The sequence below is a fragment of the Cebus imitator genome, unplaced genomic scaffold (assembly GCF_001604975.1).
Source record: "Cebus imitator isolate Cc_AM_T3 unplaced genomic scaffold, Cebus_imitator-1.0 Scaffold187, whole genome shotgun sequence".
Classification (NCBI taxonomy): domain Eukaryota; kingdom Metazoa; phylum Chordata; class Mammalia; order Primates; family Cebidae; genus Cebus; species Cebus imitator.
Window position 1 is genome coordinate 915,993 of NW_016107502.1, and position 23,748 is coordinate 939,740.

At 46.7% G+C, this 23,748-nt stretch overlaps 1 protein-coding gene across 3 annotated transcripts in view; it reads right to left on the bottom strand.

Moving 5' to 3' along the window:
• CRACR2A (calcium release activated channel regulator 2A) overlaps nt 1-23,748 on the bottom strand; it is a 138,830-nt gene that overhangs the window by 40,985 nt on the left and 74,097 nt on the right. For all 3 annotated transcript variants that reach the window (XM_017546061.2, XM_017546065.2, XM_017546063.2), the window contains exons 6-8: nt 18,986-19,132; nt 4,815-4,905; nt 1,684-1,779 (exon numbers count right to left, since the gene is read on the bottom strand). In XM_017546061.2, coding sequence (XP_017401550.1) covers nt 1,684-1,779; nt 4,815-4,905; nt 18,986-19,132 — 334 coding nt within the window. The remainder of the gene's footprint in view (nt 1-1,683; nt 1,780-4,814; nt 4,906-18,985; nt 19,133-23,748) is intronic.

Sequence of the window (23,748 nt, forward strand, 5' to 3'; positions counted from 1 at the left end):
TTTTTGTATTTTTAGTAGAGATAAGGTTTCACCATGTTGGTCAGGCTGGTCTCGAACTCCTGATCTCGTGGTCTACCCACCTCGGCCTCCCAAAGTGCTGGGATTACAGGCATGAGCCACCACGCCCAGCCCCATCTTGTTGACTTTTAAGCCAATTTCTTTTCCTTGGTCCTTGATGGAGATGGGGAACAGCTAAATGACCTGCTTTATAAAACCATCCTTCCCAATTTCACACGCCGATAGTAAATCTATATATTCCCTTTTCTCCTCTCAGCTCCACTTCCATTAATCTAGAGAAGCTTTTAAGGGTAGCCAAAAGCCCTGAAAATTCTTAGGAAATAACTAAAACAGGTCGAACAGAACATAGACCTTTTCTATGTCCCTAAAGCAACTAAAAGCCCTGCATTTTTATAGCTTCAGCATTTCTTGGCTGTGATTATGCTTTGCAGAGCTTCCAATCCTCTTACCAGAGGAAGAATCAAACCAAGGTACATATATCATAATAAATTTAGTTTAATGAATGTGGCCAGTAAGGGGAGGAAGAAGTAACAACAAGGAATTTGGTGTGATTCTCAAGAGGCTCCTGTGTAATCAGGCAAGCATGCAGTAATTAAATCGAGTGGCAATCATTCATTTGAGGGATAAATCTAATTGCTTAGAGCTTAATGCATAATAGAGGGGAAGAGAAGAAGTGGGAGAAGCAAGGTACAACTGTGGATGGGGAAATGCGGAGGCAGCCGGCAGTTCCCAGAGTGGAAAGCATCTTGCTGCAGAAGGAAAGAGACCTAAATTCATAGCTTGGGGAGCAGCAACAGTGGAACAGTCTCTAGTCCTAGCAGGGCTGTCTTCAAGTAGATTTTAATGTGCTGCTAAAAATGGCCTTGTCTGTTGAAAGGGAAGCGATGTGTCTGGGTCTGTGCAGAGCTGGATTCCTTGCAGCACCAGGCACAACAAAACAGGAGGCCAGTGGCATCCAGGTCTGTCTTCCTCAGGGGCTCTTGCTAAGAAGTGGATGCCACTAAGTATGAGGCTTGCCTAGGCAGTCAGTCTTTCTGGGGTCATTAGCCAGTCATTCCCAGCCATAGGGACACCACTCTGCAGAGCGCACCACCCAGCCTGCCTCCTGGAGGCTCAGGTACATCAGAGAGGAGCGTCTGGTGTCTGCATCCCTGCAGGGATCAGAGCAGCCACCAAGGATGCCGATGAACCTGTCCAGGCACCGCGCAGCCAGGGAAGAGCCAGGTTGACCTTGAAGAGCCTGTTCCAGGAGGTAACCATGGCCGTTCTGGAGGGAAAAAAACATATCTGCAGCCTTCCCCAAAATATCGCGGTAGACAATGTCTCTTGTACCTCAGCTTTCTCCTCTTTTCTTATACAAGAAGCAGGAAACAAATTCAAGTTTGGCATTCTCATGGCTCCTGGGTATAATCATAGGAACATGTCAGCCGATACCTTGTGGGGGAATGCTTGGCAACTTTTCCAAGTTAAACACCTGGCTTTGGAGAGGTAAAGGCTTTATCTTGGTATCGCCTGTGATTTTAAATGCTGTCTTTTGTACAGCTAAATAGTTCTTTTCAGGTTAAGAAAAAAATCGAGACCTTAAGTGAATGGCAGGGAAAGTGGGCACGAGCGAGGAGCTGGGGCGGGGAGCCAGGTACTCTGAGGTCCCTGACAGCAACATACCCTTTTCTGCTTCTGGGCGAGCTGCTCCAGCTCCTGCTCCTTACATAACAGTTTCTGCTCCAGGTCTTGACTGCGGGCTTGAAACCTCTCTGTGTCCTGCCAAGTTGGAAAGAGGGACACACGGGACCCAAATGTAGCACACCTGGATGATAGATTGTTGTTTTCCCACCTTGAACCTACTTGAGATCAGGCCCATCCTATTAGATTGTGGCCTTCTCCCACAGCCCTATAGGGCTCGGGTAGCCTGCCTGCCCCACCAGGGAGGACCAAATGAGACAGATCGTGCAAACTGTGAGGCATGATCCAAACACACAGCAAGCGTGGCATGTCTGATGACTGTGCACCGCCACCTTCCTCTCCGCCAAAAACAGGGACAGTATCAGGCAGCGGTGGGATACTGAACGGGGATAACTGGGGCCTGAGTTCAAATACCAGGCCTTAGTCTCCTCATGTGCAAACTGGGGGTGACTGGAGGAGGCACATGACCCCTCACAGGACTTCCGACTTGGATACTCTGTTCCAGGTTGGGTTGGGCACTGGCATTGGGTGCCTTTGATTGGCTTCACTCTGGAAACACAGGGCCATTACCTCTTCCTCTTGAGGGTCTAAGGGTTCCCTATTTTCCCACTGGGATTGAAGTCTCCAAGGCCCTGCTCCTCAGGATGTTTTAATACCTGCTCCTTCCCTAGGCTGGGCTTCCCCCACACAGAGGGGCTGAAGCAGGCGAGAAGGGGCCTGGCTGCGGGATGAGGAGGAACGTGTGTGGGCTGTCGGGTGCCTGATGCTCTCAGCAGAGCCAGGTCTGTGGCATAAGGGCCCCGAGCCCAGGGGGACACAACCTGGGTTCTAGCCCCAGCTTCACCCAACTAACTTGCTTCATTCTTCTGGATCACTGTTTGTTCACAGAATAGAAACAAAAATACCCATGCCATCTGCAGCACTCCACTTGCCTGAAGGCAGAATGGAGGTACAAAATGTGCAAGAAGAGAAGAAACCATTGTAATTGCCACATAACTCACTCCCAGAGCCCCACCTGGGGTTCCTGTGATATGGAATGACTCCTTCCCACATGGGATGCTGCACTAGAGGGGTGTCCTGGAATGACAGCTTGCAGCAGCACCGTGGTGGAACATGGCCCTCTCGGGCCAGAGGCCTTTAGACACTTCTGCATCCTCTATTGATATTACCAGGTTCTTCTGCCCATTTTTAGGCAGGTAAATGGGCAGAAGAACCACAGGGACAGCCTGTGATTATCCTCATGTTAACCACATGAGTGGCAGAGGTACTATCTGACCAGACAGCACCTGCTCCCAACATTCGTTTCCAGAGAATCAGCCCCAGGGAATCTGCCTCCTTCAGCTTGGCTGCTGCTCTCCGTGAAAAATGCTGGGAGCAGTGAGCAGTTCCAGAATCCCCAGGCTGATGTGACTGTCCCCACAACGGGCCTGCAGAGTGTCCTCACAAAGGTCCAGGACAGGGCGTTGAGGGGGTTGGAAGGGGCAAGTGATTAGGTCCTCCCTTCATGGTCAAACAATCTGATAAGTGTCAAGCCAGGATCCAGATTCTGGTCCGAGGGTCCAGCCTCTTCCACGACGTCAGAAACTGTAGCACCACTATCCTTGATCTATCACCAGCAAAAGCCTTTGTATCCAACGGCTTAATGGTGCTGCAAAAACATCTGAGCAGTTTTCATGTTCACGCAGAAGGCATAAATCTAAGCACTGAGTTTTAAAGGCGTTTGGTATCGAGAAGGGAGAAGGAAGGAGCAGAAGGGGACGGGAGGCTGGATCACCTGCAGTGATGCAAACTTGTCCTTGAATTTTTTTTCTCTGACCTCTCCCCTGCCCATCACCATGCCCTGGCCCAGCCTTTGCTTCTGAAATCATGTCTTTTCCTTTAGCTAGGACCTCTGACCTGTAATCATGATCCAGGCAGAGGGGACAAGATGCCCCATGGAGCTCAGCCTCTCTGTGCAGGATGTCATTTGTGATAAAGGCAGTGGCTCTCTTACAGCAGGGAGGTGGGGTGGGGAGCTGCTGTTCTCAGAAACTATCTTGGGGTCTGCTGGTGAGAAGTGTGTGAGTTCTGTCTGACATCAACTAGGTTGAGGGGCAGGAGCAGGCGGAATGCTTTCAGGCTTGACCAGACAGAGGCCTGGAAATGCTGACGAGCCTCCAGAGGGCGCTAGCTGGAGGACATGACCAGATTTTCATGAAAAGGATTCTGATTCCCTCTCAGTTTGAATGACATCTGTGATCATAAATGGAGCAGTGATGCCGATAATCTGAAGCAGCATAAAACTTATAATTGGTTCAAGAGAAAGGGTTATGATAATAGCCAGGCTTAGTGTTGAGAGGCAAGGGAAGCTGCCATCCAAGATCAAAGCCTCTTCTGCTGAGAACCCACCAAGTAGATCATCCAAAAATGGGTACTTAGAGAGTTCTCTGAAGCTTTTTTTTTTTTTTCAATTTAGTTTTATGAACATGTTCCAAGAAGGATCCTGCTTACCTTGGCAAAGAAGAGGATTTCACCAGTCCTGACCTCTTGAGACAAATGGCAGGGCTGGGTAAGGGGCTAAGAATCAGACCAGGAAGAGGGGAAGGAGTTGTCCACTCCCTCCATGGTATCCGTGGAAGGTGGGATTTGTTTTTTCTTGGCTATTAAATTTTCCAGGTGTCTAAGGGTGAAGGATGGGAAGCACAGCCTCTAAGGCTCATCCCCTTAGGGGAGCTGCTGGGCATGGGATAAACTGGGCTGGTACATTTGGATGGGCCTGCCATATTAATCTAGGAATAGGCAATGTCAGACCAAATTTAAAGGAAAGCATGAGGCTTCATCCATGCATTCTTCCATCCATCCATTCATTTAACAAATATTTGTTGAGCACCTAGTACGTTCTAGGCATTGTCTTTGTGCTAAGGATATCTTAGTTAATAAAAGACAAAATCTCTGCTCTTTTGCAACTCATATGCTAGCAGGAGGAGACAGACAAGTCAATGAAAATAAACAAGGATATTACATGTCCTGTGTGAAGGTGGAAGAGAGAATGAATAGTACATGGATGGGGGCACCACGATCTTGAACTTGGGGGAGACAGAGCAGATATGCAAGCTTGGGAAGTGCACACTTACCTTCAGAAGAAACTGCTCCTTCTCGTCTTTGATTTGTTGTTCCATCTCCTCATAGAGATGCTGGATTTCTTCATCATAAGCTGCAATTTTCCTACAGAGGTGGCAAAAGAAGAGTCTGCACTGAGGTTCCCCTATCCCACAGTAGCAGCTCTTGGCACTCAGACACCAGTCCCCCACTCTGCAGCCCCGGGTATGGGGGCGATAGCATGGGTCAGATGGTCATGGCTACAGGATCAGCTAACCCAATAAGGGATGCAGACCAGAGAGGCCTTGTGGGACCTACCCCTGCAACTGGTAGGTTTCCTGTGGCCTCTCCTCCTCCCGTCCCCCAGCCATCACTCCTAGAAGATCCCTATGCTCCTCAGTGAAGCTTCCCTGGACCATCTCCCTCTATTTTACTTTAACACAAGCCCACAGGCCTCTGCCAGACATATCATGCCTGTTCCCACTGATCCCCACGCTCGTAGACTACATGAAGTTGCATTGTGTGGGTTTCTTTCCTGTTCAGTTTCCTGGTTTCTCTTGTCCCTGTTTGCATGCTTTCTCTCTGTCTGCCTATCAGGACCTTCTGACACCGCAGTGTCAGAAGACTCTCCCTGTATGCTTGAGCTTGTGTGATCCATGTTTCTCATGAGACTCAAGAGATTCCGTGATGATGACAACGAGAGCTCCCACACCCCCCACCAAAAGCAAAGGGCACACTGTCTAGTGCCCACGCCATCCCAGGCTCCAGGGCACAGGCAGACAGTGTGAGCAGGTGAGGCTGGTTGGAGGATGGAGATGACAATGAGATGTCCCCAACCCCACTCTCCTTCTCAGCATCCTCTCCCCACCCTGAAGAGCCCTGTAGGCCAGAAAATGAGTAGTACCTAGGCAGTCTGCTTCTATAGAGCCATGAAGACAAACACAGCCATGGGGATGAGGTTTGCAGGTCATCCCTTCTGGTTCCCCCTCTCTCCTCATGATATATCCGCCTTCTAATGCCCCTCCAAATTCAAACAGGAAAAATCTGCTATTAGCATTGAACTGAAACTGGGAGTTATCATTCCAAATCATTAACATTCCCACGTAATTGCATTTTCATACCTTTTTTGCTGACCATGCAGTGAAAGAACCTCTCTGTGGCCCCTGCTCCCTATCTTCTCCCCATCGTGTTAAGGAAACTCCAGGCTCTTGAACAGGCTAATGTGGCTCTCAACGCCTGTTGTGAACATGCAACACACACAGTCTCTCTCTCTCTCTCTCTCTCACACACACACACACACAATTTTGGCCCCTGCCCTTCTAAACTTAAATGATGGCAAGCCTACTGTGCCCTTTCCTTAAGAGACTTTAATAATTTAAGAAACAGCCCTGGTTTTAAGAGGTACTAGGAAGATTTCTGAACTAAACATAAAGGATGGAAATACATTTATTCCCCTGAGCCCTCCGTCATTTTAACCCCTACCTCCCATGTCCACTTGGGCCTCCAATCCAGGACCAGATCTTCTCTGCTGCCCAAGGCTTTGCCACAGCCCAATTTCCACCCCTTTCTCACTTGCTACCTGTTGGGAGAGCATTTTCACCGTGTGCACAGGTGAACAATGAACAGAAGCCATTTTGATTGGCAACCTTCCAGCTTCACAGAAACCACAAATCTGACCCAGACAAAGGATCAGTGTGCGAGACTCCGTGGTCAGGATCATTCATCACAGGGCACAGCCTTGGAGTTCCCTTGCTTGGCTGTACCCTCAAGACCAGAAACTTGATTTTGAGTGACTGTACAATAATGGCCCACAGTGGGCTCAGCAAGAGATGACAGTCCTCAGCAAGAGACGACAGTCCTCCCAGACTTCCACAAGCTGGGACCCTGTCTTTATAGATATGTCCCGCATCCTTTACTCTTTTTGGCTAAGAGTAAGAAATCTCTTCTTGTTAAATGACAGATGTCCAGGATTGTTATTTTTGCTCTGAGCTAACTCATAAGAATTAAAATAAAACCTTGGAGGGAAAGTAAGGAAAAGGCTCATGCTATTGACCCTGATACTTCAGTGACAGAAATAGACACAGTTTGAAAGGCGTTTCAGAAAGCAAGATGTTTTCTCTTGGTCCCTAGAATTATCTTCCTGTGTTTGAAGAAACTCAGATGCTAGATGGTAAATGATATCAAGAAAAACTTCAGACAGAGATTCCAGCTATATAAATACTGTAAAACTAATAAAGTAAGATGAGAGAAACTTAAACATTGATTTGGCTCTGCTAAAGCAATTCATATAAAGTTATTCATCTAAATGGCTTACGATTTATTTCTAATAACCATGCAGGACATTAATTCTGTAATGTAATTAAATGTGGTCGACGTTTAATTTGATTGAATTAACACACTCTGTGTTTTTTATGCTCACATACCAGCTTGCTCGTATGTGAATTAAGTTATTTTACAAACCGCTAAAATAATAACTGGCAGAAAGATGTAGTCTTTGAAGAGTGCCTCCTCCTAGCCCTCACTCACGTAGGCTGGACCCACTGCAAAGAAGCCCTAGGATTCCAGGTGGGCATCAGAGATCCTGGGCCCAACCAGACTCACATATGGAACCACGCTTTTGGAAAGCTGGCCTGCAGTGAGACTCTCCAGGCTTGACTGGCTGACAAGCCTGGGATAGAACACACTCATCCCAGGAAAGGGGAGGATTAAGGTCCTGTTCACACCAGTCGTGTAGCTAAACCAGTGCAGGGATGCGAAGAAGAACCAGTTCCTTTCCTCAGCGTGACCTTGAGTAAGTGCTCTGACCTCCTCACACTGGGGTGCTGCCTGCCTATGTGCCTCCCTACACTGTCATAAAGAACAAACGAGAGTGCATGTAAAAAGTGTCAGAACCACAGAGCCCTCAGTCAATGTCAGGGATTATTTACTGTTGTCATTATAATCATGGGCTGTGGAGGCCAAAGGGCAGTGCTACCCAAGGGGAAGAGAGTCTTGGTTTCAAGGATAGAAGACCTGCTGTGTTTAGAAGCCTGATGCAACTGGGAAGATGAAGAAGAAAAAGCTCAGTCAATAAAAATGCCTGTCAGACCAATCCGTTAGAGACCCAGGCTGTGTGTGAGCAGGAGCTGCAGAGCCATGAGCCTGTGTGTGCAGGAGCTCTGCGGTGGCTGTGCGGGCAGCGGTGGCAAGTGGCGACAAGAGACACTAAACAGACGTGCACATACAGGGAGTCACGTTCCGGCAAGGCTCGCCACATTCTGCCATCGGGGGAAAGGGACAACGCATCATCTTTTCTTATCATATACATCCTTGTTGCCACAATTTCTAAAACCACTTATACTGTCTAATGCACATAAACAGACTTTGAAGTCTTCTCTGTGAAGATTTTGCCATCTATTCCAACCCTCATGACCCCTTCTCTGAACTCCGATGACACCATGTGTCTTCATTTGATCATTTAACAATTAATCTTAAATAGTCCTGAACAACTGTTTCATTTGGATTCATGCTGTCTCAATCAGGTCACAAACACGCAGGCATTTATGTCATCCACAGGGCCTGAACTCAAAATGTTAATGCCAAAAACCCATAAAAACTTAATTTACAATTTTGGCTACCAAACTCAGAGGCTCATGGGCCATTTTGAGGGAACACTAGATACCAGAGGAGTTGAAGAATTTCAGAGTTGGGAGGTTTGTCTGATCTAACCACCTGTTTTTCCAGTGTTAAAATTCTTGCAACAATACCATATCAAGTACTTAACTACACTAGGTTAGAATACCCCCAGTGATAGGAAACTTGCTGTTTCTCTAAGTAGTTATTTCATCTTTGGGATATTCCGGCTCACAGAAATCTGTCCTTCCATGACCTTACTCCTCTTCTGCATAAAAGCCTTTCATGTATCTCAGAACAGAATCAAGACTTCACAGATTTGCCTTGGGTTCAGGTCAAGGCTCTCTGCTTCCTCCAACTGTGTCTCTCACGTGGATTTTTTTTAATAAGTCCCTTTACAATTCCCTTCACACTTCTTCAAATGGGCTCTAATGATCTTTCTCAAGCTATGGGGGTGCCAAAGTGAATGCCCAGTGTGTGAGTATGATTTGTGTAGATTAGAGTGGACTATTGCCTCTTGTTCTAGATGCGGCACATTTAGCCATACAGCCTAAAACCTCATTAAGTTTTCTTGGCAGACACATTACAGTTGATGTATGCTGAACCCATTCAACAACTACATCGTAGTCTGTGTGATCGTTTTTGTTTTAAAGATGGTACTACTGAATCCTGTCTCCTTCACTGCATGCTTCTGCCATTGGTATTTTTAACACAGAGCAACAGCTCAGATGGAATTCTGTTAGATTTTGCGTTTGCTAGTTCTAATCCATCTTTCCAGCCTGTCACTATGCCATTGGTTCTCACCTGGTCCTCTAGTGTATTCAATGACCTTCCAAGTTTTGTTGACATTTTAAATCTTCAATCGGGATGTAGGCTAATAATCTATAATGTTGGTTTTTATAATTTAATTTATCTGAGAGTTATTTAAAAGACAGTTTATTAAAAGGTACAAAATATTGGTTTCTAGTTTTATTATATTATAGTAAGGAATGGTTTTGGAATCTATTGGTCATTTTTCCTCTGTAGCCACAAACATGATGAATTTTTGCATAACTTCTATGAGAGGAATATATATATATATATATTCTAATTGCATGGCACACAATTCTATATTCATCTCTAAAGCATGTTCATTGATGGTATCAAATACTTTATATGCTTCATGTACTTTTGCCTGACTAATGTGTCAAATGTGAGGCAAGTTTGTTAAGGTCTTCTAGAGTCTTTTTTTGATAATTAAGTTTTTTAAATCTTTTTTTAAAAGTTTCTACTTTATGTATCTTGCTGTTGTGTTGCTTGGTGCATAAAGCTTAATACATGCTGTATCTTCTTTATGGATAGAACTTTTTCATTACTACAGAACTTTCCCCTTTTATCTTCCTTTACTCATGTCATTGGAAAAATGTTAGACAAAATGAGGACAACAATTTGTAGCAGAGATCTCTGATAAGTAGTGGCATGTGGGCATAGCTATTCAACCTATCTTTTCTTCGCCATTCTCAAAACACTCCTGCTGGCCGGGCACGGTGGCTCATGCCTATAATCCCAGTACTTTGGGAGGCCAAGGTGGGCAGATTACCTGAGGTCAGGAGTTCAAGACCACCTTGACCAACATGGCAAAACCCCTTCTCTGGTTAAAAATACAAATATTAGCCAGGTACGGTGGTGCACGCCTGTAGCCCCAGCTACTCAGGAGGCTGAAGCAGGAGAATCACTTGAGCCTAGGAGGTGGAGGTTGCAATGAGGCAAGATCATGCCGCTGTACCCCAACCTGGGTAACAGAGCGAGACTCCATCTCAAAACAAACAAACACACACACACACACTTCTTCACCCCACTCCCAGGACCCAAGTAGTATCTATTTAATTATTCCATTTTCTACTATCTGACCCTAATCATGTTGAGTTACATAACAAAGGAGAGACAAAAAAGAGGTAGATGAAAGAGGAGTGAGGGGAAGAGACACGAGTTCTCAGGGGAACAGAAGGGTAAGTATGTGGAGGAGCCAGAGTTAGCAACAGTCATGAGCACTAATATTTATCCTCCCATCCTTTTCTTTCCCCATGATAGCTGGGTAGTTCTTCTGGCATATTTCAGGGTAGTCCAGGTCAGAAACCCCTTGCTGACACAGGTACGGTTACCTCAAAGTTCATTAGATCCAGAGTTAGAAGGTCTGGGTTCAAGTCTTGGTTCTGACATTTACCAACTTTCTGGCCTTGGATAAGTCACATTACCTCAGTAAGGCTGAAGTGTTCTGTATCTGAAAACACAGTTGGTAATACCTACTTTAGATAGAGGTTGTGAAGATTTAAAACATGCGGTGGCTATGATGGGGAGGAAGGCAGCAAATCACACTGCCATGTGTGTACCTATGCAACAATCTTGCATGTTCTCCACATGTACCCCAAAACCTAAAATGCAGTTTTAAAAATTGCGGTGGCTCACGCCTGTAATCCTAGCACTTTGGGAGGCTGAGGCAGGTGAGTCATAAGGTTAAGACCATCCTGGCCAACATGGTGAAACGCTGTCTCTACTAAAAATACAAAAATTAGCTGGGCATGGTGGCATGCGCCTGTAGTCCCAGCTACTCGGGAGGCTGAGGCAGGGGAATCTCTTGAACCCAGGAGGTGGAGGTTGCAGTGAGCCGAGATGGCCCAACTGCACTCCAGCTTGGCAACAGAGCAAGACTCCGTCACACACACACACACACACGTGCACGTGGAATTGTCTAGCACAATAAGATGCATTTAATAAATTCTAATTAAATAAGTTTTCTGATTCTCCAGAAGCCAGGGACCCCATTTGGAGAGTCACTGCCCTATAGCTCCTTCAGATATCAGCCAAGGGTCAAGTAGACACTGGGGGGTGGAGGATCAAGTGGCAGCTTGGTGAACACGGAATGAAGAGATGTGTGCAGGAATGCTGAAGCATTTGGGGACAGAAGACACAGGGAGGGATAAAACCTGCGGAGGCCCAGTAGACTAAGCATAGAGAAGACCAAGTGTAGAAAGAGAAGTCCATACAGCCCACCAACATTGAAAAGTGTTGATTAAGCCCTTCTTACAGTATGACTGGGCAAAATAATTTAGGCTGAAGTTATACTCTCTGTACACCAGGAATTTAGCAACTAAGAATATCAAGTCCAATAAGCTACAGTGGCTGGGAGGAAAGGAACAGACAGAAGAAGCCATGCACCATGAGGGAGACCCAAAAGAACCCTCCTAGGTTCTGGCTGACAGTCATCCTGTGACCTCAGAGCCCTGCTAGGGGAAGTGAAGGAAGCTACCTGCTCTGGTGGTGGGGAGGAGCATGGTGGTGCTCTCAGGGGAAAAGCAAAGAAGAGCTGAGTTCAGAAAAGGGAGATTTTCAACAGTGGAGGGGTAGAGTAACAGTGAGGTACTGAGGATGCCATAAGGGCAGTGATGGATCAGAAAGAATGAGTCCGATTGAAAACCCAGGTCTAGCTCAGGGGATTAAACATCCTCACCCAAGATATCTGGTTCTGGCAAATGTCCCTCTCTAAAGTATGGCTGTGTATGTGTGTGTGTGTGTGTGTGCTCTCACATGTATGTCTGGTGCTGGGTTACTGGGGAACTAAGGATGGGAGGAGGACAGGATATGTGAGAAGGATGTAGGGGTGAAGAATTCATGACTCTAATGTAAATACAAAGCATAGATTCTGAGAGGCCTTTACAGATAATTTGCAGGGAACTAGAAGGTGAGATGCAGTTAGCATTAACTTATCCTTGCAGCCTCCCACAGTAACTGTGAAAATTAATTAACCCTCACAAAGTGCTTTGCACACAGAGTGTTAAGGTGCTACGCCAGAGCGAAGCACTAATACTCAACATCACTAGAGCTCCAGCTAACGACACATAGGCCAAGGCCTTCCTGCTGGGGAACACTGCTTGGTCAAAATATTTTTTTCCTGCTTCTTCTCTCCTTTGCTCTCCCCTTTTAGATAAAATCTGTTGGGGTTTCAGAGGGTCTTAGAAAGTCACCTATTCCCCCGCCTAGTTTGTAGGCAGGGTGTGCTGAAATCATTTCAAGATAAAAGTAGCTTCTGCCTTTCATAAACGAAAGTGTAGGCTTGACCTTGGAGATAGGAAATGGCGTTTCTCTACAATTTATGTACATTTCAGGAGCTCGCTGAACTCAAGGCAGAGTTTCAGAAATAGCCACTGGCCTTGGAGCTGTCATTCTGGTTTCATGTGTGTTTTTGTGGCAGTGGTTTGATCAATTATGTCTCCTGGTTTGCAAAGTTTGGGCAAAGGCAGACGCAGAGAGGAGACTCCCCCCTCATCACAGACTGAAAGCTTATAAAGCTCAAGTGTTCCCTACACCTTTGTTTTTCAAGTGAAGAAAATGAGGGTCAAAGCAGTGAAGTGACCAAATTGCCAAGGGTCAGAGTAGGAGGTGGAACCCCGGCCTTGACTCCAGGTCCCATGGTTCCATTCACATCACTACAATGTCTGGCCCAGCAAGCTAGGTTGTAAAATAGATAACTCCATACATTTGCATTTAGAATTGTCAGTGTTCCAGATGACATCTGGAAGCCATCAACTGGGGAGTGAGCATGAACTGGGGCAAGGTATGAGGCCAACAGTCCACACTGCCATGGCCAAAGGGAGGCAAGATTATGCGAGGGCCTTGACTCACACTTCCCATGTTACCCACATTCCCTCCCACCCCCTGCCCCAGCACGCTCACAGAATGGACGTGATCACAGAAGATGACTCTGGACTGGAAAAGTCTCAAGAAGTCTGCTGTTTGCAAGAGAAGAACATGGAAGCAAATTCTGCACCAGCCAGTTTTGTGCTTGGGATGGGAGTGGTAAGCAGGGTTTTAGACTCCCCGCTGCCCTCTGCCACCTTCTTCAGGCAGCTGCAGTCCTCCTCAGAAGTTCTCACTAGAAAAATCCTGTTTGGAGTCTTGTTCCCCTGAAATCAGTATCTCTCCGTCTCTGTCATTATCTGCTTATCTCTGTCCGTCTCTATCTCCATCTATCTCACGCACACGTGGACGCATGCACGTGCACACACATACATGCACGATTAGAGCAGAGCTGAATGAAGGGAAAACACACGAGTTTGTAGAAAATTCTGCAAAGGCTGTGAAATTGGCCATTGGGTTTTCAAGATGCATGGTCTCTTCCAAATTAGATTCTGCTGCCTGTATAAACCAACTTTGCAGCTTTACCCCATCCCATAAAGAAAGTCATTTTTTATTAGGCAGGTTTACAGATCACGCCCACGGTATACACGGAGCACAAACAGTCCTCACTTTTCAATGTGCTCTCAGGGCAATGTTAACAACGTGCTCTAGATAACGCATCGAATACATGCATTCGATGAAGTCACAGCCTGGTCACCCAGAGTCCTCGCCGAGAACTTCTCCCTTTAGAACAGGACTAGCATTACAGATTGGAGGGGCACCCCAGGGCGTACCTTTTGCTGGCTGATAGATTCTGGAAGAACTGGCTAAAGCCGCGTTTCTCAAAGTGTGATGTACATCCTGCCTGTATCGTAACCAACGGGGATGTGTGTGCATTCCTCAGCTTCTTCCCTGAAACACACTGATTAGACTCTCTAGTGGAGGGGGATCCACCTTTTAATTTTAAAATCCTCTGGTAAATCTAAGCATTGAGAACTCTATGGACTGTAAGGGCCACCTGCCAGGAATATGATGCTTTACTTGCTGCCCTGTCTAGAGGCGGGGTCCGTGATGTGATGACATCTCTTCCCTGCAAAGCTCTGGGGAGAGCTTTGTTGTCCCCAAGGCTCCATAACACAGGCTGCCCATCCTCAGGCTTGTGGCAGGAGGGGGATCAGGCCATCACAGCTGGGGCTGCCTGTCAGTATGTAAGGTGCATTTCCTCCTGGTGTGGACACCTTCCCAGAGCCCAGGGAATCACTGTGGACAGGAAGTTCCTAAAGAGCAGCTGGTAGAGGCTGCAACTTAAGGGTCTGTGAGCTCCCAGGAAACTGCCTGAGGTCTGATTCAGATGGACAAGGGAACACATTTCCTTCCACCCCCTGTCCCAGCACGCTCACAGAATGAACGTGATCACAGAAGACGTCTCCGGACTGGAAAAGTCTCAAGAAGTCTGCCGTTTGCAAGAGAAAAACATGGAGAGGAGCTGATTCCAAGGAGGGCATGGGGACTACTGCTAAGCTTGTCAAGGTTGAGTATGGTCAACCAATGATGCCAAACAGGCAGCCAGGTGGTATTCCCAGGCTACCGAGCTGCAGAGGATTGAGACGGAGCCCTCCCAGAGCACAGCCTGCAGCTGGCCTTTGATCTAGAAAGCACTTTCCTTCAGAGCTCAAAGCATCCCTCTCAGATATGCCTAATTTAGCCTCCCCCTCATACATTACAAATACAGACTTTAAGCCACCACCTCAGAGCAAGGGAACTGGCCCACTGGGGTGGGACCTCTGGCTCCCAAAGTGGTTCTGGGGAAAAGTCTGGCTCTGCTGCTGCCTGCAGACAGCACAGCTCTGCGTCCCCTGGAGATCTCAGCTTTTCTTCCAGAAAAAGGTAAATGCAGGAGATGCTCTCCATGGCAAAGAAACTCCCAACTCTAAGTTCTTCCCAATATCTACACTGTATCCCTCATGCTAAAGTGTGAAGCCTTCTCCACGTCTGCACTGTGAATGCAGAGGGGACCTGCTCAGTGGAAGTCTCACTTCCCTTCCTTGGAGAGAAGTGGAGGCACAGAAGGGGCTCAAATCCGAAATTTCTTCAACCTCTGTGCTAAAGGACAAGGGTGTGGGAGACTGAATGGTCCTGCCTTTATTTCTGATATGCAGGTCAAAAAATAATTCATGGCTGTGAGTAAGGAGGACTCTGGGTTGTTTCTAACGATGCCCCAGGACACTCTGAGGGGTTCTCCTGGCTTCAGCTATCAAGGGCTTGCCACCTCAAGCTGCCACCTTCTTCCTCCTAGGAAGTGGGGGTGAATGTGAGGAGGAAGGTGGGGTGGGCCTTTTCCACTGACAACCACACTGTGACCTGGGGGATATGACCCAGCCTGGGATGCTAGGGACGGGGAGTGTGTGTCCTGCCTAACCTGAGTAAGGCCGGACTCCCCCAGAGGTCAGCCTCATTTTCTCTGGCCCTGTGGGAGAAAGAAACAAGGTATGTGGTTTGCACAAGGAGAAAGAAGTTCGAAGCTGTGCTGCCCATGGCAGCGCTGTTCAATGTTTCATTTGCATGGGGATTTTCTGGTCTGTCTTGAGCAGAATTTCCATGCACCTAAGCGCTGTCTCCTCAGTGTGATCGTGAACTCCTCAAGGAGAGGGACTCTATGTTCCCTTTGCTTAACTCAGACCCTGGCATGGAGGGAGTGCTGGTTCAATGCTAGCTGCTGGTAACACACAGACTATGTTCCGCCCGGTGCCTGGCCTGGGGCGGACATGCAGTTGTCCTGACCTGAGCTGTCATCTCCAGCTTCCGGGATAGGCATGCATTTGCCAGATGGAGTTGAAATGTCATTCCCTATACTGAAAAGTAAGCGAGTGGAGGAAACTGGGAGATATTCTCACAGCTCATAAGAACCGACTCTTCTCCGTGGGATTCCTCTAGGCTCCATCCCAAATCAGGCCATCCCCGAGAACTTCCTCCCACTTCATCTCCAAGACCTGAAAATGTCCCTCCCACAAACAACCTCACACCTCCAAACTCACTTTCTAGATGTCTCAGAATCACTTCACCTCACCCTGAGTCATTTTCAAATAACCCCACTTCCATATCCTATACCCTGTTAGGATTTCCAGCCTCTTGTCTGATGTCTGAGCTGCAAGTGCCTTTATAGATAGGTCTACCAGCAAGGTGTGACCCACCTCTTTATAAAAAAATAGAAGAGACTAAAAGAGGCTCTAATACAAGATACCAGATGTTTCCAATAAGGAAATGGATGCACAGAGAGGTAATGCAAGTTGCCTGAGGTCACACAGCTGGTAAGTGCCAGTTCCTGTCTTTGATTTCAGTGCCCTGCTCACCACAGTCTGCAGTTCTCTGGAATGGGACTGGCCAAAGAGTTCAGTGAGTCCCCAATCCCAACACAACTCCCTAGCCGGGAGTGGGCCTTGATCAGCTGACCCCAGACAGGCACAGCTGGCAGGGATATTGACTGAGGAGGCACGGAGAGGCTGGAAACTTTGGCTGAGCTGGTTTTGCACATGCAGCCAAGAGCGGCTTGACTTTTATCTTAACAGCATTTCAAGCAATTATGAAATGAGGACAAAACACTAATAGGGGCCCTGAAAGATGGATGTCAGGGGTAAGCAGCTCTCCAGCAGGTCAGGGGCACTTGTTTACTCCTGCAGCGATGCAGGCCAGCAGAGGAGGTCCTGCAGATGAGATGCCAGGCCAAGGCTGGGTAATTGCCCACTGGTTCAGACTGCAATGATCTCCTTAGAGAACAGAAGAAGGCCTTCCCCTCTGGGAGAGGCCACGTGACTTTTGCTGTGGCTCCTCCAAGGTGATCAGTGCTGGGATCAGACGGGAGAAGGGGTGAAGTGGGCTCAGCAACTAGTCTAGCCCCTCATTTTACAGATGGGAAAACCAAGGCTCAAGAGAGGCCAAGACATTTGAGCAGAGTCACAGAGCTAGCTGGTTGCAAAGCCATATGTGGCTCAAACCCAGGACTCCTGATTCCCAGTCTCCTACTTCCCAAAGTTACACGCTAAGCACCTGGACATCCCGTTAAAACACAGATTCAGTGGGGCTGGGGGCGAGACTTTGTCTTCCCAAGATGTTTCCAGGTGATGCCAATGTTGCCAGCCCACAGACTACATTTTCAGCAGCAAATCTCTAGGCTGTTGCCTGGAAGGATACAGGGATCCTTACACTTAGCCTCTGACTATACTGATGCTCAAACTCTCTACTTCAGCCAGACAAATCCTCTAAGGCTGACAAAGATACTTATTTAAAATATTAATAATTATTATTTTGACATTCATTGAATATTTAAGTGCCAGCACTGTTCCAAATACTTACATGCATTATCTAATTTAATACTCACAGCTCTGTGAAATGGATACTATCCCTATCTTGCAGATAAGGAAGCTAAGACTCAGGGAGGTTAAGCAACTTGTCCTAAGTTGCATAGCTAGTAAGTGAAAGAATCAGTATTCAAACTCAGTTCTGTCTGATTCTTAACTAGGAAATGGCTGCATGGAAATATACCCTTTAATCCTTTCCTTCTCTGAACTTTGGGAGCCTCTCTCCAGAATGCTCTTAACAATCCTCCAGCCAAACCACATTTCCCCAATGATACTGGGCCTCAACTTCCCCACAATGCAAAGTCCTAAAAGTCTTTTCTCCCCAGATCTGTGTATACACAATGGACCTCAGCAGGTTATTTTTGAAGTTGAGGTCAGGGAGGCACAAAATGAAAAGGAGACGGGACTTACAATAATGTACAAATAGATGATCTACACAGCAAGACACAGGCTGATCTCTTGTCCAATTAGAGGCTGCATGCTTGCTCTAAGACCATTTCAGCATAGACTCTGAAACTGCCTTCCAGGCTTTGCTAGAAGTGTCTGAATAGAGGAGCAGGTGGTCTGGGGAACTGCCTAGCCCTGGGATTGTTGAGGATTCCTACAGAATATGAGCAAATCTCTGGATGTGGGCCAGATTTCACAGCAGAGGCATGGGGCAGGGCCTCCTCTGTGTACTTCCAAGCTCTACTCAAACCCAGCCCTGTGTTTTGGCCTCACCTTCAAGGTTATGAACCATCCCCAGTCATACCACATCTAAGGCCATGTTCACAAGATGCAAGCTCATGGCTGTAAACGTGTTAAAGAACTATGAACAGCACACCACCCGTAACCATGCATTAATTCTCATGAAGAGACTGGTATCCAGTAGGCTTGCCTCAGTTTTGTGATACACGTGCCTGTTCTGACTGGTTCAGTTCTTCAGCAGTTTCTTCAGATGTTGTTTAACTTGCCTGGTCCTGTCTCCTGGAGAGGCCATGGAGGCAAATAGGGCAGACGAAGAGACATGAGGCCATGATGGGAGATAGTGGCCAGGAAGAGGGACGTTCAGCAGGGCTACGGATCACCTTACCACACACGTCACCTCTGCAAAGTGGACTGATCTGGCACTGGGGGATGGCCTAGTATGCTGGGGCCTTACTGCCTGGAGGCAAGCAGAGTGATTTTTCTTCTGGTTGCGGGCACCTGGCTAGCTCACCCCGAGTCCTGGCTCTGCTGTTTACAAGCTGTGCCTTCCGGGGCATACTACTTAACCTTTCTGGGTCTCCATCCCCCCACCTGCAAAATGTGCAGATAATCAATGTGCAGAATGATAACCAGTCCCTACTTCAAAGGATTGTGGTGAGAACTAAATTAACTAGTGTATGAAAAGTATTTAGAATACGGCCTACCATACAGCTTATAAAGGCGAGGGAGAGCTCAAAAATACACATATCATGAGAGACATAGGGCCCGGTCCCCACTTTGGCAGACAGCAATAAGGAGTCATCGCAGAATGTTTTGGCAGAAGACCTAAGAGAAAGTGCACTGTGTATCTCTCTTTTTCACATATAATTACAGAAAGCGGCTGACACTGGGGTACCCACCTTTTTAGGGCACACTCCAGTTCATTCTTCTCCTCATGGGCTTCTTGGAGCTGAGAGAAGATTCTGGTCAGGAAATCTTCAAAGTTGGATAGTAAATGAGGCTCATCCTTCTTCAGCTGCAGCCAGAGCTGCTTGACATCACTTTCACTGCAAGAGAAGGGACGTTCATGTAAAAGTGTGGAAACGAGGCTTCATGGGAAACACAGAGGTTCCCAGATAGGAAACTGACAGCCGGAAACAGTGCTGTCAGAATCAGTATAAACATGACCGTAGCTAACGTGGACCGAAGGCTTGCTGCATGCGAGGAGCCTGATGGATATCAGCTCATCTTGTCCTCACAGTAACCCTACAAGGCAGGAGCTGCAATTACCCCATTTACGGATGAGGAAGCAGGTGAAGAGAGGTGGAGCAAGCTGTCTAAGATCACCCAGCAGTAACTGATGGAGTCAGGATTCCAACTCGGGGCTGTCTGCTTCTGATGTTGGCCTCCTTCCCCATCTCGCTCTGCTGCTTCCGTTCTCCCATGTCCTTCACAACGGGCTCATGGGGTTGAGCATACTCAGAAACATGCTCAGGTGCATCTCCAAATGCCAGGAGGAAGACAGGAGGATGGGAGCCTGGTGCATATGAGGACACATGCTATGGAGCTAAAGGGGAGAGCTTGTTGCCCCCAGGAAGGACGGTCCTCACTGCTGAGAGGTAGACTTGCCACGTGATGGATGGCAGAAAGCAATTGTCACTGCAGGAAGGAAAGAGGATTTGCAGCACCCCACTGGGGCCTGGTGGCACTAGGGATGACTGACAGGCAAAAAGAAGGAAAAGAGCAAGTCTGAAAGATGTGCTCACACAGAAAGACAGGGTGAGAGAGATTCGGGAGATCCAGGGGCCGATAGACAAAGGCACAGAGGCACGTGTGTACACAGCTCAGCGACAGAGACACATGGGCTCAGGCTGAAACCCAGGGAGGAAATGAGGAGGAGACACCCTGTTCTTTTCTGGAGAAACTAAAAAGTTTATAGCCAATGATCAAGCTAAGTTAAACATAAATCTGAAAGAGAATAGGTTATAATTCAATAAAAGTTAATAATTTCACACAGCTAGCAGGGAATAGAGTGTTCTAACACCAAGTTCGAAAGTTATATAACAATAAACAGTAGTGATCAAGTGAAATTTCATAGGCTATTTTATTACAAATAACCTATTCAACTTTATTCTAGCAAAGTGGAGAATAAATATAAATCTTATCCCCCAAACAATCAGGTTTTTGATTTTTTAAATTAATAGGCACATGTATATTTTCCAATATTTGTCACATTTATATAACAAGATGTAATAACTAGCTCAGTTCACTGTCTTCTCAAAGTCTTTTGTTACTTAAATATTCACTCTGTGTCTTAATCTTTCAAATTTATGGCTATTGAAAGTATAAGTCCTTCACCTCCTTCCATCCTTTCAATATAATTACATTTTAACTTTCTTGTTAAACTTTGAGACTTTATGTAATGCGCATTTCACATTTAATTAAGGAAAATCATTATGACCATCGTTTTATGAGAATAAAGTTATCTGTATGCCTATACATCTCTTGAGCTCTTTCCAAAATCTGCTGGTCCATTTCAGTCATCTGCACCTTGACAATCTGTCACCAAAATTCATCTTGGCTCCCCAGGAATCCTCAGGATAAAGAATAACAGAATTTGTGCTAGTGTAATAAGCATTCTATTTTAGAAACTTTCTTCAGAAGTGATATTTGATAGTGCTATGCTAGCAATGCTCCTGCGGCACGGACATTACTCTCTACGTCCTGCAGAGAAGAGGCCCACTGAGAAATGGGTGGTGACCTCCCATTCCTGTGGCAGGTTTCCCTGCTGTGGTCTGAATGTTCATATCTCCTACAAATTCATGTGTTTAAAGCCTAACCCCCAACATGATGGTATCAGTGGTTGAGGCCTTTGAAAGAGGTGATCAGATCTTGAAGGCAGAGCCCTCATGAATGGGACTAGTACCATTGACACTGTGTTCTGTAATTAGTATTGTTTTAAAACTGTATGCTAATTCCCAAGTATGACATGAAATAAATGTGTATACTATTATGACTACATAAATAATATCCCTGGAGAACCAGGACTTTTCCTGAAATTGCACCACTATTTGTTTTACTTCCGCAAATCCCTTACCAGTTTATTCCGGGAGTACCTCCTTAATAAATCACTTTAAGACAAAAACCACACACACAGAAACACAAATGTGACTTGTCTTCCATTAAATTCCCAAACCAGAAAATCTGAGGGTAGCTCTGGCCAGGAACCCTCAAGATAAGGAGTAAAATCCTTTGTGCTTGTGTAATAAGCATTATATTTAGAAACTTCATCCAGAAATGATATTCAATAATGCCATGCTAGCAATGCTCTTGGAAAATGGACATTACTCACTTCACCCAGCAGAGAAGAGGCCCACTGAGAAAGGTGCCAGCCTTGTATCAGTTATCTGGTCATCTCTTTAACACGCCTTCCCTCTCTCCCTCCTTTCCTTGCTCCAGCTCTTCCACCAAAATATCTGCCTACTTATTTAGACCATCTGTCTATCTATCCATCCATCCATCCATCCATCCATCCATCCATCCAGCCAGCCATCCATCCATCCATCCGTCCATTTCCTAATTCACTCAACAAGTATTTATTATAACCTATTGTAAACCTTGCACTGTACTGGATGTCATGGGTGAATCTGGGAAATGAGGGAATCGGAGGTAAGGAGACTCTGTTTCCCAAAATGAGTTCCATTCCTCCCATCCTCACAATGCACACACAGCATGTGGTGACAGTCTCACTTCATCCTACAGGTAAAATGTAGATATGACACAGGGTTCAGAGAAAAGAGGATCTCAGAGAGACACCATGGTGACCTCCCATCCCCGTGGCAGGTTGTTCCCTGCTGTGGTCTGAATGTTTCTATCTCCTACAAATTCACATGTTTAAATCCCAACTCCTGACGGGATGATATCAGTAGGTGAGGCCGTTGAGAGCTGGTTAGATGATGAAGGCAAAGCTCTCATGAATGGCACTAGTATCCATATAAAAGAAGCCAGAGGAAGCTCATTCAACCTTCCTGCCATATGAGGACACAATGAGAAGACAACTGTCTATGAATGAGGAAATGTGACCTCATCAGACAGCAAATCTGCTGGCACCTTGATCTTGAACTTCCTAGCTTCCAGAACTGCCAGAAATAAATTGTGGTTATTTATAAAGCACCCAATTCAAGGCAGTCTATTACAGCAACCCAGATGGACTGAGACACGCCATCATGAAGTAAATGCATCATAAAATCAAAGCTCACCTTGCCAGCCTAGATCTGTCTGTCCACACCTGCCAGGTTCCTGTTGGAGCCAACGGAGCTAAAGTCCCCAGTGAGACTTGCAGACCCACCTGCTCCTCTTCCAACACTCTTTGAAGTACTTAGTCATGGCAACAACATCTTGCCCCAGATTTTCTGGAGAAGGAACAAGTCTTTCAACTTTTGATGAAAAACAAGCCAAAGTTTGCTAAGCTGCCAAATCGCTCAGTCAGACCACCAAGAAGAGCCACGGTGCAGATGTCCAGTGTCAGACTTCTACAACACACCAAGGCCACCCCTCCTGGGAGGATATTAGAGGCCAGGAAGGATTCTGGGAGATTTATCAATCCATTTCACTGCTTCAAGAACAACACACAAAACATTTTAGTGAGCAAAATCTTTAAAGACTCCTCAAATCTTCATAGCCTTTTCTATTTCCCTCTCTGGAGTCCCAGAGTCATGAATGTTTCCCTCATGCTGCAACCTAAGCCCACTTCAGGGAGAATGGAAGTAGCTGGTCGCCATCTCCTGTGTATCAGTTTTTATGGACCACTCTCGAAACTTCCACAAAGCCTCCTTCTTCGGGACATCTCATTTTGGCTCAGTTCTGCACTGGTCTTTGCTATAGGTCCTCAGAGTCAGAACTGGTGGACTCTAATTGAGAACCCTGCCAGGAAGGCGGCTGCCGGCAGTGAGGGCCGGGCAGAGAGGCCCCTTCCTTCCGTTACAGCGCCTCAGCTCACCTGCCCTGCCTTCTCCCTTTCCCTTCTCCAGGAGGAGGTGTCGCACGGTCACCAGCCACAGTCTCTGTGCTCTGGCCTCCTGTCCTTGGAGAAGCTGAGAAGCTGAGGCAGGTGTATGACTAATGAGCCTCCCACCCACCTGTGCCCTTTCCACTTGCCCAGCTGCACCCTCTGTGATCCACACCTGCTCCAGCCCCTTCTAGGCCCACAGCAAGGCTGCTGCTGCTGCTGGTTTTGAGTTGCACTTCCTGTGCAGTCCCCCAACCAAGATCTTTCCTACGCCTTTGCCTGTCCCTTTCTTGCCTGGAACACACTTTGCCAGCCTTTCCCAATTCTGCCACAGTCTACCAAATTGTTTGCTAAGAAAACCAAACACTGCATGTTCTCACTCATAGGCGGGTGTTGAACAATGAGAACACATGGACACAGGAGGGAGCATCACACACTGAGGTCTGTGGAGGGGGAACTAGGGGAGGGACAGCGGGGGGGTAGGGAGTTGGGGAGGGATAACATGGGGAGAAATGCCAGATATGGGTGATGGGGATGGAGGCAGCAAACCACATTGCCATGTATGTATCTATGCAACAATCCTGCACGTTCTTCACATGTACCCCAGAACCTAAAATGCAATTTAAAAAAATATATATATATTCACACACACACACACACACACACAGATATATA